The sequence below is a fragment of the Capsicum annuum genome, chromosome 3 (assembly GCF_002878395.1).
Source record: "Capsicum annuum cultivar UCD-10X-F1 chromosome 3, UCD10Xv1.1, whole genome shotgun sequence".
Taxonomy (NCBI): domain Eukaryota; kingdom Viridiplantae; phylum Streptophyta; class Magnoliopsida; order Solanales; family Solanaceae; genus Capsicum; species Capsicum annuum.
In genome coordinates this window covers 198,857,351-198,874,853 of record NC_061113.1, presented here as the reverse complement: position 1 = coordinate 198,874,853, position 17,503 = coordinate 198,857,351, and the positions used below count along the sequence as shown (strand labels likewise).

The 17,503-nt window shown below is 31.9% G+C and overlaps 2 protein-coding genes across 3 annotated transcripts; one reads left to right on the top strand and one right to left on the bottom strand.

Annotated features, from left to right (window-relative positions):
• Positions 1-8,269: 8,269 nt before the first annotated feature.
• On the top strand, positions 8,270-9,734 carry LOC107863410. Its single transcript, XM_016709311.2, has 2 exons — positions 8,270-8,579; positions 8,929-9,734. Exons 1-2 carry the CDS (start codon positions 8,523-8,525, stop codon positions 9,535-9,537), a joined length of 666 nt encoding a protein of 221 aa, XP_016564797.2. The 5' UTR covers positions 8,270-8,522; the 3' UTR covers positions 9,538-9,734.
• LOC107863408 (protein NSP-INTERACTING KINASE 2) lies at positions 9,605-15,320 on the bottom strand. Of its 2 annotated transcripts, XM_016709310.2 has the most exons (5): positions 14,299-15,318; positions 13,047-13,307; positions 12,064-12,936; positions 10,855-11,313; positions 9,605-10,160 (listed from the first exon to the last, which is right to left on the bottom strand). In XM_016709310.2, exons 1-5 carry the CDS (start codon positions 14,717-14,719, stop codon positions 10,156-10,158), a joined length of 2,019 nt encoding a protein of 672 aa, XP_016564796.2. In that variant the 5' UTR covers positions 14,720-15,318; the 3' UTR covers positions 9,605-10,155. The 2 variants fall into 2 exon arrangements, with proteins under 2 accessions (XP_016564796.2, XP_016564795.2); XM_016709309.2 differs by lacking the exon at positions 9,605-10,160 and having other exon boundaries at positions 10,536-11,313; positions 14,299-15,320.
• Between the last annotated feature and the right edge of the window lie 2,183 nt (positions 15,321-17,503).

Below are 17,503 nucleotides of genomic sequence, written 5' to 3'. Positions count from 1 at the left end.
AATGATATCTTTAGTAAAATTATCAATCAAATATTTATTAAAAGTAAAAATTATATTAATCTATATTTTAAGGTATATATAAATATATATATATTATTATGAAATAATAACAAAATTACCTTGGAATTAGTTTTGAAAAATATTTTTAGTTTTGTAAAATAATTATTTCAATTTATATATTATATTAATAGAAAAATGTAATAATTTTTTTTTGAACACATGTTGAGAAGAACACTTGGAACATTGACTACAGAATCATAAGCTTTTGCGACAAGATAAACTAAAGAAGTTCCAGAATCAACAAAACTTCCTCGACCATGATCAGAGGTTGCATAAACTGTTGGATCAATTGGTAATGTATATTCATTAATCATATACTTTAGAGATAAATATTATAATGACTCTTGTGACAATAGCTCGATGTTAAGTTTCTCTAATAAGGTTGGTAAGGATGCACATGACTGAATGCCTGAATATCTTTAGACAAATTCAAGTTGCCGAACTTAGCTTCAAGGGATGCTCGACGGGGGATAAGACTGTATGGAAGGTACCTATATTTTATAGAAGGTAGAATAAGGAGTGATTCCTATCTAGGAGAAGTATATAGAAAAACAGTTCATTGGTGATGATTTGATACCACTTATTATGGAATTATTAGTTAAGAACTTTGATGCAGTTTCATAAGAAAGAGAATAAACAAAATATCAGTTCATACAATTTGAATAGTTGTCGATTGAAGACAAGATCAAGAAGGTACACTGTTGAAAATTGGTCAAAATAATCAGAACATCTTGTGATCATGGCATATAATGTACTGTAACCCAACACAATTCCTTCTATCTACTTACATGATAATTATTACACGTTATTTTCATTTAGAAAATAAATAGAAGCCTCTTGGAATTTGTATCCTCTATTATATATTGGTATATTTCCTTAATACTTATTACTACTCTGTTTTTTTCAAAAAAAAAAAAAGAATTTCCATAAAGAATCAAGATATAAGCATCTAGTACCCCCACCCTAAACTAATTATGATCAAATTTGCTACGACATAATTCAGCTTCACAGGAATCCATTACCGCAAACTCCAAGATTTAATAAAATCAATTCGTGGTTCATTAACCTTTTATGCCAATATATTTATATAAGTGAGCAAATCAAATCATGTGATAAAACCATATTCAAAATCAATTCCACATTTGAGTTGAGGGAACCCAATTTCCAAAATCATATGACAAGTCAAAATCATTAAATTAGAGAAAGCCATGACCCCATAGTTTATTCATCATACCCATGTACCCTATAAGTTCAAAATCAATAATAAAGCATGAACAATGCATAATAAATCATGAGAAATCAATTTAAGAATCAACCATGCCAAAATTCCCAACCCATATCAATACTCATGTTCAAATCCACATAAACAATCATATAATTTTATGATTTATGGAAATCAAGTTTAAGGGAAGAGTCACATGCGTGAAATATCAAGAATCATGGAGAAAATTTACCCTTGAAAGCTCTAATTAGCCCATCTCTTAGAAACCCTAATGCTTTGACTTGAGAGAATATGAGAGAAAATATATTTTGATTTGTTCAATGGTGAAACAAATGCCCCAAATATGTTTTATGGATGAGGATTTTAATTGATAAAGGAGGTAAATAATCAAAATGTCCCTTTAGATAAAGCTGAAAATCGCCAGTCGTTACGGGTGATCTTATGACTCGAAGGGCCATCCTACGACTCATGAGATCCTGTTGTAGGCTGGAAAATGTCCATGGGCACCCACAATTGTCTTGTTACGATTCATACCATATGACACCTACCCATACATTACGACTTGTATGTTCCTTTCGTACTCAGGACAGTATCATTTGGACATCACATTGGAAACACTATGATTTGCCACCTTACGACTTGTATAGATCCATAACAACTTGTGAGGTATAAACCATAGCTAGAACAGAATACTTAAAAAATACATTGGTCTTCCTACGGTTGGGGTCCTATGATTCATATGGAGACACTATGACTCGTAAGGAGAGTTGTAGTCAGGGAAGTAAGCTCAGACTTTAAGATTTTTCAGAGATTAACACCTGGGGTGTCACAATGATAAATTACTAAACAGTAACATATCTGGTGTAGTATATCAATGAAACTCTATTATCAAACACAACATATTATAAGATACATAACTGATTGTGATAAATACAATCAAACACTTTGCTTAAGTTAATATATTATGATCAATTTATCCAAAATTAAAAATAAATATGTTCAATATGAAGCTAAAAAATATGTCTTGATCAATTTTTTGCAAACAAAGTGGTCAAAATACTGTTCATAAAAAAAGATAACTTTCTAACTATTTAATGTTAACTATCGCTGATTCATCGAGTGATGGAACATAATTGGACCTAGCTTGAAGGATCTTCATTGTCACTAAATAATTTTTTTTAGTTTTGACAACTCCGTAGTTTCATAAAAGTAAAACGTATCTCAATCAATGAGATTCTTATTTCAAAATCTGAAGAAAGAATCGATAAACCTTAACTCAAATACTCAACATAATCAACTACAGAACTCCACAATTCCTGCATAGTAAAGTATCTTGAGTTAAAAAAAAGTTGTTCAACAATAATATAAAGTTGTATGCATTGTATAAACATAATATATTGAATTGATACTTACAGTGTATCACTTATTTGTTAAGCAATATTTTTCATATATTCAATCTCAAAAGGGTGTTGGTTCGTAATTGAGATGTCTTGACTCATTTTATCCTTGTATGCTTTCGGATTTGACTAAACTATAAATTAAGTTTGTTCTAAAAATTGATTGTTACCCAAGTAAATTGACAACATTACTACCAATTTATGGATCTCAAGTGATGGTTCTCTATGTATTGAAGCTGATAGTAAATTATAAATTCATATGCATCTTTCCTTCAGTACAATCACAACCAACACTCAATCGAATTCTCCATCACAATTTACGGGTACATAAACCTCATCCACCATATGCCAAGACAATCCAGTAGGGATACTGAAGACTTTGATAATATTGGTTATTGATTCCTCATGCTGAAAAATAATATATGATTGTGCGTAATACTCCTACGTAGAAAGTACCTTATCAATTATATCTAGATAACGCGTATGGTACGTCTTGTCTATATACATTTTGAACAAGCAATTTATAATGGTGTATTTGTTTTGTTGATCATTTTGTTGCCTTGACTTTTTGCGCAGGTGGTAAAATATAACATCAATAAACCGCATAAATGGATAAGTAAAAAAATAGTTAAGCATCCCAATAAATAAATATAGAACAACTGAAAATTATATTACATCGTGGCTTGTTGATTGTTATTTGTAAATAAGACACATATCAAATTTCTTCAACTGATATATGACCCCATCAATCTAATTTGTATTGAAACAAATATAAATTATATAAAACGATGAATACATATATATACATATGTATCAGATTGCTAGTACATAATATAACATTCCTTAAATATATACCTCATTATTTCAACATGTATTTGATTGGGATATAATGTAGAATCAGTTCTTTATTTTTAGATGAGCAACAACAAATTCAACTCTCTGAATTCAAGATCAAATGCTTTAACTTTGTAGTGATCATATTTTAATTTTCTATATCATTAATTAGGATAACGTGTGAGAAAATATCGATGTCATCCTCCACCTATAAAAAATAATTTTGGAGTTATCGTGTTTATTTTTTATAAAAAATTTACAATTTAATCTACATCGTGCTTCTGTTTTAAAGCTTTCATCACTTCAGCATGTTGTTTAGTGAGTAATGTTTCAAGGTCCTGATATTTGTTTGTCTACCTTGACATGTAAGTAAAAGAATATTAATTATTGCGTAAATAAAAAAATTGAACTAACATAAAAGAAGTTGTACTTACATAAAACTGGACATACGACTTTATCGTATCTATATTTACTTTCACCAAATATTAATCTTAATGCATTCTTGAAATATCTTTTCAGCCTTACATTGCTGAGAAGCAACTGACAATGTTTGTTGATCATGATCAACATATATGTTGTCTCATTAGTTGCTTCAAGGATGGATTTATCAGGAGTTTTAAATGCCCCCCGTACATTTTTCTTTTGATTGATATGATGTAGATTTCTCTGTTCTCGCTGAAGGTTTGATTTTTTTTTTGCAAACGGACTATCTTCCTGTTTTTGGAAGGGATGCACCTGATGTATTTAGGGGTGTGTAAAAATCAAACCGACCGATAAACCAAACCGATAAAAATGTTATTGTGTTATTGGTATTGGGTTATTAGATTAACAGTTTTTTATTGATTTTATCCAAAAATTTATTGGGTAAACGGTTCGGTTTCGGTTTTAGCTTATTGGGTTATCGGTTAAACCGATAACCCAATAAGGATACACTAAATTATTATTTTATCCCTATTTATGTTATACATATAAATCTCTCTCTCTCTCTATCTCTATAAATATATATAGATATGTGTATGTATATATATTATATACACTACTTATTCACAATTCAGTGATTCACAAAGTATTAACCTATTCAGGGCCACAAAGACACAATATAAAGCTCGGCTATTATCGTATTGAAAAGCTTGAAGCATTTATAACTTTCAATAATTAGGATTTAATTTTTTTCTGACTAACATTCAGTTCAAGTTTGAAATTCTTGTAAACTAAAATGCATTGCGTAGGATTTTGGCGATAATTAAGATTTTATTTTTTTATGTTAGTTGTTACTATTTCTATTTTATAAGTATTTTCTTATTGGTTAAATCAAAAACTGAACCGTTAAGGACGAAAAACCGATAAACCAAAATCAATAAGAAAATATCTTATTGGTTGGTTATTGATTTTCTATATTTAAAAAATAAAAAATCAATTAACCGAATCAATAACACATAAAATCGAACCGAACCGATCGATACACACCCCTAGATGTATTAGAAATATTCTTTGCCTTGTTTAGTCGCTCAGTAGATGGTTTGGTACTAGAATCTTCAAAACTATCTAATTTTCAGTGAGAAGCTGCCAGTTTACAATTGAAAATTATTTTTGCATAGGAATCACCCGATATAATCGGTACAAATAATACAATGAAATTATATATATATCAATAACCATTTATTTGACAAAGCAAACCTCTCAAATTCTTCAACAATGAAACGTAGGTTGGTATATACAAACTGTAAGTAAATTAGCAACATAAAATAGAATATAAGTTAAACATAAAATGTACTAGACAACCATTATAAGCTATTAATCATTAAATGACAATTAAAGATGTATCAAATATTTTATGAAATTATATATATCATATGTTAATATACATTTTATCCAAAAGTATTAATGTATCATGTAATTATAAACGATCAGAATAAATGTATGAAAAAATTTAAAATTTAAGTTCTGCCTAAGGTTTACCTTACTAGACATCCCAATCACGAAATTATCATATTGGGGATTGATTTCTACACCTTATCAGTTAAATATCCTCGAAATAATGTTACTCTGATGGACAACTATTTCTTTTTCAACTTCAAAACAACATTCATATATCCACATTTAGTACGTGTGGCATGCCTACTAAACGGTAGAGCTTCTTTTCTACAAAAAAATCTTGTCTCAATGAATTCATCAGCTTCTCGAATACAATCTTTTCCTACGAGAAATGTTCATAACAGTTATCCTCAATCATCTGAAAGTTTGTTAGGCTCATTGGTGTATTATGTAATTGTGAAAATAAAAGCATATGTGTGAAATATAATATAGCCATGTGCAACACATTTCGATTATTGTCGAAATTTTTTATTTTAAAATATTAAATCAAATTGAATTTGGTTATTTCAGCTTTTGCCTTCGAAAATACTTCTCCATCAAATTGAATGTCGATGATCCAGGATAAACAAAATCTTCAATATTAACGATATATTTAAGACCAGTGATGAGAGAAAACTTAAAAATACTAAACCTAAGCACACTACCCTTAACATACACATGAAGTTCATTCGAATTATCCTGCTCTATCTCAAACATCAACAGACATTTTGTTATTTGGCCTTGAAAGTTACATTGAGGTATATTGAAATATACCTCAAAAATTGATTGGTGAAATAGCTCAAGTACTTCTTCACCGACAAAATTTTTAATGTCATCCCCAAAATTATGATTGCATGAACTGTCAATATACAAAGGATGGAGTGAAACTTCTTTGATTACATAAAATTTATCCCATGTAATCATATATATTTCATACAAATATTAGTTTAATCTAAAATAAAACCTAATCAAATAATGAACTTATGTATCTTCTGTGTATCTGCATTGTCTAAATCATTCCTATTCATAATTATGTTATGTATCAAAATTTGAAATAAACAACAACTAATATTAGAGTTATGTATCAGTAGATATAAAAGCACTAAAATGCGTGATTTTCTGGTCATATACATCAATCATATGTTGTAGTCATATATATTGCATAAAGTGGTTAGAATGATATTATACATAACTTATTCAAATTATGAGCTTAATATCTTGCATGTATCTGCAATGGTTAATCCATCTCCATACATAATGATGTTATGTATCAGAGTTGAAATAACAACAATTGTTACATTAGAACTATGTATCAATGAATGTAAAACAACTAAAATATGCTGATTTTCTAATCATATACATCAGAGATATGTTATCTCAACATTATAAATGTATCAACGCATTATCCTTAAAAGAGGATCATGTGATGTATCTTCCTTTTTTTTTCTCTTTGAAGATTCAGTAACTGACTTTTTACTGCTTATGCCAACAACCTCCCTTAACTTCTTCATCGTAGTGAGGTCGTTGCATTTTTAGATCTATTTTTACAAAAATTAAGGTCATCCTTATCAAAAATCTCAGAAACAAACCCAACTAAGAAATTTGTTTAAAAAATATCATCTAATTGACTAAGTCTTATACTAAACGAAGGACCAGACTCCATTAATATACTTAATTTGGTGAATGAACAATAATTCAACAATCTAATTCATTGTTTTTTGATTTAATAAAGTTGAAAAAATTATGAAATTATACTAACCTCCAAAAAAGAAAATTGAAGAAGAATACTAATGAAATTTATTAGTATGAGTTGAAACTTGATGTTGAGCAAGTTAAGAAGAATGCGATTGAAATTTAAAATTTGAAAATCGCTAAATGGAGGTCCTTGATTTTAGCACTCTTTGAGCAATATTAGGTGTAAAAAATAGGTAGGTGAGATATATATAGAATAGTTGGAAATAGAAAGTGTGAGAAGGAATTTTGTAATTAGTTTTGAAGTTGGATTTTAAGTAATAGTAATAACTTAAGGTGTAGTTTTAAATTTTCAATTTATTCTTTGATAAATGACCCAACAAGTCAGCTTTTTATTTTAAAAAAAAAAGATTTCAAGATAACTTTTTCATATACTTTATGGGAATTATTAACCTATACCTGAATTATTCCCTAAAACGAATGAACTTGTAAAGAAAATAATGCAACAGATATTAGTTAAATATGGACTCCTAAAACGGATATTTGTGCACTTGGTCCACCCCCTAGTGCTAAGTGCTTACAAGCTAAAATCACTCTAAAGACCAACTTATATTTTTTCAGCTTATAAAACCTTTTTGTTTTGATCAGATACTTTAGTACGAGTATTTTATCCCTTTTATTTTCTTAAAAAAATTCTCAAAATAGGTTGCTTATTTGGCAAATCACTTTGAGCCAAAAAAAAAAAAAAAAAGAAAAAAAAAACATCAAATGTTTATCAGCTACCCTAAAGTGAGTCGTAAAAACAATTTGGCCAAACACTTTGAATTGTCCATGATAAACACTTGTTTATATTTTTGCAGTAAAAATAATAAACCCCATATACAAGACAGCAACTATAAGCCCCCTCACTCGTGGTAGTATTACAATCCCAGCAACCTACAGTTTCCACACAAGACAGCTGTTGATGCAACAAAGGAGAACCTGGTTTTGGTTTTAGTAATTAGCACACTGTTTCTCCCTTTAAACATGCTAAATACTGCTTAATGAATTAGCAAAGTTTCAACTCTACCTTACATTTATACAGCTTAATGGACTCCTCGTCATCAATTCTTTTGTGTATTTTGTCAGTCGCCAGGTAGGTCACCTTAGGTCATACATAACATGGTTTTCACGTTACTTTATGCCTAACAACTTGTGACTCAAAATATACAACCAAATTAAAATCTTGTATTCTGGATCGAGAATTTCAAAAAATATTAAATAAATAAAAGGGTGTCCATTTTATAATAATTTTTCATATTTTATTTTAGGTAAGGCCAAGTTGAGAATTTTTACCAAATCAATTCCACATGGACATTATAGGTTGAGTCTGTCCTGTATATAAATATACGCATACCTTTCCGAAGTAACCTAAGCAGAGACTTGAATACATCTCTAATTCTTTCAAGAATTCAAAAAGAAAAATGGGTTGCTGGTCAGCTGAAAATGCCACTAAAGCCTTTCTCAAAACCATGAATATGGTAAGTACTACTATGATGAATCTTCCATATCTGAAATGTAATACAGTCAAACATCTCTATTAGTATTAATTGCCCCGTAATTTGTTTAAGCAAAATGTATGAATCTTCCATATCTGAAATGTAATACAGTCAAACATCTCTATTAGTATTAGTTGCCCCATAGTTTGTTTAAGCAAAATGCTATTATAGAGAATATATAACAGTATAACATAACATGAAAGATTGGTTTCATGTTATAGAGAATGACTATTATTATAGAGGGGTTTGACAGTATATGTTTCAATTTTTCCTTAGAAATGATATTTTTGCTCTTTCAAATTGTTGCTGATGTTATGTTCATCTGATTCAGGGTAAGAGAACAACAGAGCCAAATGGGGCAGAGTTTATTTCCGCTCTTGCAGCAGGAAATAATGCACAAATCATGGTGGCTGCTTGTGCCAATGTTGCAGATTCCACCAGCCTTGCCTTGGTGGCTGCAGCACAACAAACCGGAGGACGAGTCGTTTGCATACTTAGGGGAGTAGAACAATTACATCTCTCCAAGATGGCTCTAGGCACAAATTCTAGTCACCTTGAGTTTGTTGTCGCGAACTCTCAGGCTCTAGAGATGTTGCTGCCAAATTACTACAAAGATGCTGATTTCATAGCCGTGGATTGTAACATTCAAAATCATGAAGAGATTCTTGGATCGTTGCAAAAGAGCAGAAGGGATAAAAGTACCATTATTTTGGGGTACAATGCTTTCTGCAAGGAGTCGTGGAGGAGCAGCCCTTTGAGGACGCAATTGTTGCCTATTGGAGAAGGGCTACTGCTGACCACAATAGCTGCTAAGGCAAAAAAGGGTACTGATCGTGCAACAGAGAATAGAGGACACTGGATTGTTAAAATAGATAAATGCACCGGGGAAGAACATGTATACAGAGTAAAATCTCCACGGAGGAGAGTGGTTGAAACCTAAATCGCAATATATTATACCAGATAAGCTAGTTTTTTTAGAGAAATTGAGTAGATTGGAATTGTAAATAGTAATTTGATGTAAAAGTGAACTAACAAAGATTAAAATAGAGAAATTGAGTAGGTTGGAATTGTAAATAGTCATTTGATGTAAATTTGAACTAACAAAGATTAAAATATGCAGAAGAAGTTTTGATAAACCTAAAATAACAATTTTTTCTGGCGGTCTTATTAAATTAATGATAAATCCTCCTCGACCTTACTTGAATAGGATCTGTTCTAAGGAGACAGTAGACCAAGTTGGCTAGATGAATTATGACCATTGGACCACAGCGTGATTAACATTCCCCATGGCCCATGGCCTTCGCATCTTGCAGCCTAGATTCTTCAAACATTTGAAAAAAAAAAATGAAACAATTTTTAACCTCTCAGAAATAAATCACCTATTTTTCTGCTCAAACAATTGCAAATCAAGAACAGAAGACTGCTCGAAGGCTATGATTGTACTACCTTGGTTCCATAATGATGGATAATTTTTTGCTTCCCACAACCATCTAAAGTAGTCTGACTAATAGTTTTTGTCATAATTGTATTTTCCCAAAAAGAGATTATTCTCATCTGATTAAACTGCACACGAACAAGAAGAAATAGTTTCCCAGATCAGCTACAATGAGAAGATACATTAAAAATGAGAAGAAATTAGGATAGAAGAATTTAAAACTTTCCTCTTATTCATTTGAAATTTGATAGATTGGTTCACACACATTTCTAAGAGATTCAACAAATAACAAAAGATTGGTAAACTATACTCAAAAAACTGATGCGAAATTTTACCTCCTCGACCTGTCATACGAAAGACAAAGAGAATGGCTTTCCTTTCAAATTATTATCATTGCTAACGCAAAAAGTTTCAATGACCTGTTTAGTTATGCTTAAGTGGCAGCCATTGTTGAAGTGTATTTAATAATTGAACCCCTCGAATATGAAACTCAAGGCACAAAACAAAACAAAGATCCTTAAGTAAATGGAGACACATTCATCTTTTTTACAAACAGATAAATAACAATCCATGAGACAAACAGAGGAATATCCTCCAGCATGAGAAATCATAAGGTTAAATGGCATACAAGATACAAACATTCACAAAATGGTCAAGTCCTCAGTCGAAGAAGGTCTCAGACTGACTAAATCTTTGAAGCTCCAATTCTCGTGAGAGGTTAGTACGAATCTATCTCCACCTAATAAGTTAGCATTGAAAATTTTCCACAGGCAATAGTTGATGGAAGAAGATACTGGCATTAGGAAGAGTTAGCTAAATTACCAAGTTCTCGTACGATTGTTTCCATGGTTGGTCTCTCCTCTGGACATTCATGTGTACATAACAAAGCAGTTTTCGCTAGTTTTGCTGCTTCAGACTCAAAGAACCTTCCACGGAGATTTGTGTCCATTAGGTCATGGAATTTGGATGATTCAGCAGCAGCGCGCATTGAACTGGTGAATTTTCGCTTGCCAGAGAGAATTTGGAAAATAAGCACTCCAAAGGCATAAATATCACTCCTCTCAGTAAATCGGCCTGTAGTAGAGTACTCTGGAGCTAGATATCCCATGGCCGCACTGGCCTTCAGTGCTGAAAAGACGGTATCATTTGTGAGGAGCTTATGCAAGCCGGAATTTGAAAGCAATGGATTGAATCGATGGTCAAGGAGAACGTTCTCAGCACAGATATTCTGGTGCACTAGAGCTGGCTTATTCACCTTGCACCCGTGCAAATACTCAATGCCTGCTCATCGAAATAACAGATAGGTAAAAGGAAACCCCTTGTTAGATTCTCATCCGCTCTACGAATAAGAGCCAATATTGACACTTTTTATTTGTTCGACTACCAAGCTTCTTTTAATAGCACAAACAATAGAAGGGAAAAAATACAGAAACATTTCCCTTAAAGAGATGTGCATGCTAGTAAGCCAGATAGATGAGACTTTAAAATATTGTACAAACTACTTCTAGGATCAACAACAACTAAGCCTCAGTCTCAAACAAATCAGGGTCGGATATATGGATCCTCACTTCTCCATTTAACCTCAACTCATATTATCATCATATCACATAAATTTTCCAGAATAAAATGTTGATATGCAAATTTTCTTTTGTGATTTTTAGCTGAGCAGTCAAAAATACAGAAGGACCATATTAATATATAAGGGGAACTCAGACCCAATCAGCAATCAAGGATCTCAAGGTCTCGCCATTTTGCTGGACAAGAATACATATGAATGATTAGTGTATTGCTATCTAGCAATGAATTACATCTTCTGTTCTCTTGGGTTTTACGGAACCAACTTTTAGTTAGAAGAATGCTAAAGCAATTAAACCAATTCAATAAGTTGAACCAATGCATGTCAAACATTTCCTGCGTCTAATTCTAATACCAGCCAACGTTGAATTCTTGATATAGTAAGCACTTAAAAGTAGTTTATGTCAAACTGCTGCACTTAAGATCTTACAAGATAGGGTTGATTCAAAAACTAACCTTTTGCAGTTCCACCTATTATAGAAACCCTGGTGGACCATTCAAGAGCACGAGCTTCATCCTCCTTTACATCTAGGTAGTGCAACAAGTTTCCTCTTGGCACAAAATCATAAACGAGAAAACATTCTCCCCTGCCTTTAGAACAGCAGAAACCTCTCAGCCTAACTAAATTTTCGTGTCTCAGAGACGTCAAAATGTTTAGTCCTCTTAGAAACTCAGCTTCTTCCGACTTGCAGCTAATTTTGGTAATTCTTGTAACAGCAACAAGTGATCCATCTCTTAGCGTCCCTCTATATGTAGTTGAAAAGCTGCTCTTAGACAATAGATTCTTATCAGCAAAGTACTGTGTAGCTGACTCCACCTCTTCCAAATTGAATCTGTACCTCTGCAGAATCTCTTGGGAAACTCCAACATAACGCCGACCCTCAGCTAAGGGATCCCAACCAATCGAGTACTCCAGACTGACTAGTGGAGAACCATTCTTCCTATTAACCTCCTTGGCCTGGTCAATACTGAGTCGGCTATCACACATTTCTAGTCCACCTCCAAGTTTCTGCTTTCGTCTTCTATAATGCACAATGGAGAGAATTCCTATAGCAGATGCAATAACAGTAACTAAAATAACCCCTACAAGTACAGATGCCTGTGAAGTTTTAGATGATTTTGAGCAGCCATTTCTGCTGCAATTTAGATTGAGATTAGCTGTCTCTGGAATATCTCTAGTAGTTAAACCACTCAAGCCACCTCCATAGGGCTCTGGTCTATTAGGATTCGAGCGATCCAAGGATGTACAAACTCTCAAAGATGGGAAACCCACACCACAAAGTCCTGGATTGTTCTCATACTGGAATCCCTCAACCAATCTCTTCAAAGCTTCATAAGACAGAAATACAAACACCAGATAAGATATAATTTTACCAAAGAAACTAAAGGTACGACTGTTATGGGGTTACATTACAATGTAGGGCAAGAAAATTCATTACCAAGAGGCACATTGCCTGAAAGCCTGTTGTTTTGGATATCCAATACTGCAAGAAGGGGTGCATCCGCAAGTTTTGAAGGAATTGAACCGAAAAGATGATTAGAACTCAAGTCCACCCTCATCAACACTCCCAAGTCACCCAAGCTAGCAGGGATAGCACCAGTTAACTGATTGGATTGCAAAGCCAGGACATTGAGCTCCTTTAAAGTCCCTAGCTGAGTGGGTATGCTACCAGTAAAATGGTTATAGCATAGTTGCAAAACTGTACGATGTGGATCAAGACAGCACATTAAAGAGAGACAGACTTCATAAACCCAAATAAGGTTGAAAATAAACACCCCAAAACCAAATCTCAAGCCACCGTTAGAACATACAGGAGATGAACTACTACTACTATTACAACAATAACAACAACATAACTAGTGTAATCTCACAAGTGGAGTCTGAGGAGAGTAGAGTGTATGTAGACCTTACGCCTACCACGTAAAGATAGAGAGGTTATTTCCAATAGACCTCGGCTTAAAATATAGCAAGTCCAAGCAGGTCGAAAAAGAGAATACAGAAATGAAAGCAATAATAACAACAAAATAACATGAAATGGGAGCAGCACACAACATACAGCGTAAAGAACAAATGCCAACAAAATTATAATGTGATGGCAGAAGCACCAAAGACAGGTGATAATCAAAATCGAAGAACCAGAAACTACAGGACATGAACTACTCTTTGGGGGGAAATGGAATCTTTATGATTTTCAAAATATAACAAGTTCCAGTTTGTGAAATGGAGAAATCAACATCAATTTTTTCAGTGAGACATCATGTATTAACATCAGAAGCTCCTAGCTTTTCCGACAAGAGCTCAGCACATTTGGACCAAATATACAGTAAGAACAAGTAAAATATAAGAATATCTTCTTTTATCACACTACTAAGCTAGCATTTGGCCATAAATGTTGGAAAATTATCTCCAAATACCTATTTGGCCGCAGATTTTGGATCAGATTTTGAAATTTGGTCCTCAAAAAAATATTCAAGTTCCAAAAACCACTTTAGACCAGTTCAAACCAGTGTTTGGGACTTCCAATCCCGAAACTCTCAAATTTTTCCAAGTAAAATGCATGTACAAACACAACTCCAAAACTCAAACTTCAAGTTTCAACTTCAACATCTATGACCAAACAGGAGCAAAAGATGCCCCCAGAAACCAAGCAAAACATAATGCAAAACCAGAGAAGTTTCTTAGTCACTGACCTTGCAAGCTGGACATGTTTCCAAGTTCTGGAGGAATCTCACCAGAGAGATTATTAACATTCAAATACAGATCAGTGAGCTCAATCAACTTAGAAATTTCTCTTGGTATCTCCCCATACAATGCATTATAATGCAAGTAAAGTCCAGTTAAGTGAGGTAGCTCACCAATGGCCGGTGACAGTTTCCCTTTAAGCCTTTTACCTTGTAGAGAAATGTTAGCAACTTGACCCCTATCATTACACGCAACACCTTCAAAAGAACCATCACATGGATCACCAGAAACAGTCCATGAAGTTAGCAAAGCATTTTCTGGGTCAAGACTGGCTTTCAAGTCCATTAGAGCTCTTAACTCATCATTTCCTGTTACAGAAACTGCGAAGAGTATGAGGAGAAAGCAAAGAAGTAATGGAGGAAAACCCATGTTACTCTCTTTGACTGGAAATGGTAGTTCTTGTGCTGTTTCAGAGAAGTACTGACTCACTTAGTTTCTTTTTTCTTTTAAAGCAGTAGTACTAATGCTTCTTTTAAATTGCTGGACTGGTAAGTTACTGTCACCTAGTCACCTAATTAGAAGGTATAATAAGTTTGATTTGTGAAATAATCACTCGCAGAAATATAAAATGGGACTGAATCTTAAACAACATTGTATTAGTACTAATGTTTTTTTTAAAAAGTCGAAAGTTATTATCACGTAATCACAAGTTTGAAATGTGAATAATTTTCAGAATAAAGTTGCATATGAAAATCTTTGTAGTTTGACTCTTTTTTGAATTTTTTACATAGCTAAAGTTTAGTGTGACATATTGTTTTTTCTTTTGGGGGGCGAATGTTTCTTCAAAGGTGTCTGCTTTAGGGAGTGGTGGTGGTGGTTTTCAAATTTTATTTTTTGTTCTTGTGCTGCGGTTGTGGTGTTGTCCTATGTTCTTGGCATGATAGAACAAGAATCGAGGGAGGTTCGTATACCGGCACTGGAGGTTAAGTGTGCAGCTAAGCCAAACTGAAAGTAACTCTTCAAGACAAACATATCTCTCTATATTCAAAATGAGATTAGACAAATAAGAAGGGACAAAGTTACTGAGATGTCCCCGTTGCTAACATTGGTTACCAACTAAAAAAGTACTAAAATAATTTTCGGTGTTTATATCTTGAAAAGCGGGGTTGCTCGAGTTGTAAGGATCGTTTGGCATATATTTTTTAAGTGGTTTTTTTTTTTTTAAAGGAATTGATAAATAATTGCCATACAATTTATGATTATTTGGCAAACAATTTAAATTATCAAATGTTAGAAAAATAATATTTAGGTCAAATTTCGTTCTTTGAAAACTTTTAAAAGTGAAATATGTTTTTTCAAATATTATGATTAAACACATGATGAAACTTCACTCAAATTTTCACGAAAAAATAACTTGCCAAAAATATTTTTAAAAGTGAAATATGTTTTTCAAATATTATGATTAAACACATGATGAAACTTCACTTAAATCTTCACGAAAAATAACTTGCCAAAAATATTTTTAAAAGTGAAATATGTTTTTTCAAATATTATGATTAAACACATGATGAAACTTCACTCAAATCTTCACGAAAAAATAACTTGCCAAAAATATTTTAAAATCTATGATCAAATGTTAGATAAGCATCCTTCACTTTTAGTTCGAAAATTATTGTAATTTTGTGTCATCAAGAGAATAATAAGGTGACAACTTAGGAGGGATTATAAAATTTGATTTAAAAACGTTGTGCATAAGGAAAATATTTTTAAAATTTTTAATATATTGTCAATGTTCATAGCAGTAAACAAGAATCTCGAAATTAAAGAAATTTCCAAATATAAATATTTTGAAAAAAAAAAACTATTCTCACTCTTTAAATTTTTTTATTTGATTTTAATTTGACACAAAGTTTTAGAAAATAAAAAAAAACTTTTGAATCTTATTATCTTAAACGATATACTAAAATATCCTTTAATTTTAATAGGCATATAGTTGCTTAGATGCTCTCCTGACATTATTTGTGGGACTATATTGAGAATTTTATCATTGATATTCTTTAATTTTATAATTTTAAATTTTTAAATATATGATGTGAAAAATTGAAATCAATGAATACCTAATAAAGAAAAGAAATATTTTTTATACAGATTAAGAAAGAAAATAAAAATAAATAGATTAAAATGAAGGTGGTAAAAGAAAAGAATGTCAGTATCACATCAATAAAGGGACAAAATAGCTGTACGACTATGGACTAAATTACGGAATGGATGCGATTTCCCCAAGTCAGCAAAATATGCTAAGACTTGGCATGACATTTTGTTTCAGGAAATGAGAAATATTCTATGGAAGTTGTTATTTTCCATTGCCCATATATAGCACATATATGATATATTATAGTAGAAACATATTTATTTTTTTTAACATCTTTGACGTATATTTATTTCACCCCTAATACTGATGTGATATTTTTTTTATAAAAAGGGTGCGTTTAGTTATTAAAAAAAATTAATTTTAGTAATATTATATTAAAATATAATAAAAAAATTTTAAAAAAATAGACACTTTCTTCTTCTTCTTTAAAACATCATCAACAATAATATCCAAACTTCTCCATTAACAACCTCAAATATATTTTTCACCACTTCTCTCCTTTAATTTTTTTCACATTCCTCCATTAACACCACCAAAAAATAACCACTAAGACACTAAATTAAAAAAAAATCTCCATTAAACACTCATTTGTTAAAGAAACACGAATCGCAATCACCCATTTTTCTCCATTAAACACCCATTTTTCCTCCATTATTAATATTAGCAAGAAAAATAAAACAAAAGAAAGTTCTTAGATCCATTTGTTAAAGAAATGGGAAACAGAAAATGGGATAGTTAAGTTTAAAAAATGAGATAATTTAAATGAAAATTATTCAGTGAAAACTATTCAGGAAAATATTAACAAGAAAGTTCTAGGAAAATTTTCCTCCATTAAACACCCATTCAAATTTTTTAGATCCAGTTGTTAAAGAAACACCCAACATAATTTTTTCCTCACCTTTCTTAAATTCATTTATTTGAACAAATTGATAATTAATTGAATTTTTTAAGTGGGTTGAGTTTTTCGACGAAAATTCACAGAAAAATCTGACAGATGTAGCTGTGTTGGGTTGGGCGGAGGTGGATGAGGATGTGTGCAGGTGGGGCAGTGTGGGGGAGAA

Bases quoted from the DNA above. Each gene is read 5' to 3' on its own strand.
- LOC107863410 (XM_016709311.2), top strand. From the start codon at position 8,523: ATGGGTTGCTGGTCAGCTGAAAATGCCACTAAAGCCTTTCTCAAAACC. The intron at 8,580-8,928 runs GTAAGTACTACT...CATCTGATTCAG, and splicing joins TTCTCAAAACCATGAATATG to GGTAAGAGAACAACAGAGCC.
- LOC107863408 (XM_016709309.2), bottom strand. From the start codon at position 14,719: ATGGGTTTTCCTCCATTACTTCTTTGCTTTCTCCTCATACTCTTCGCA. The intron at 12,937-13,046 runs GTAATGAATTTT...TGTCTTATGAAG, and splicing joins TTCAGGCAATGTGCCTCTTG to CTTTGAAGAGATTGGTTGAG. The intron at 11,314-12,063 runs GTTAGTTTTTGA...TTCGATGAGCAG, and splicing joins AATAGGTGGAACTGCAAAAG to GCATTGAGTATTTGCACGGG.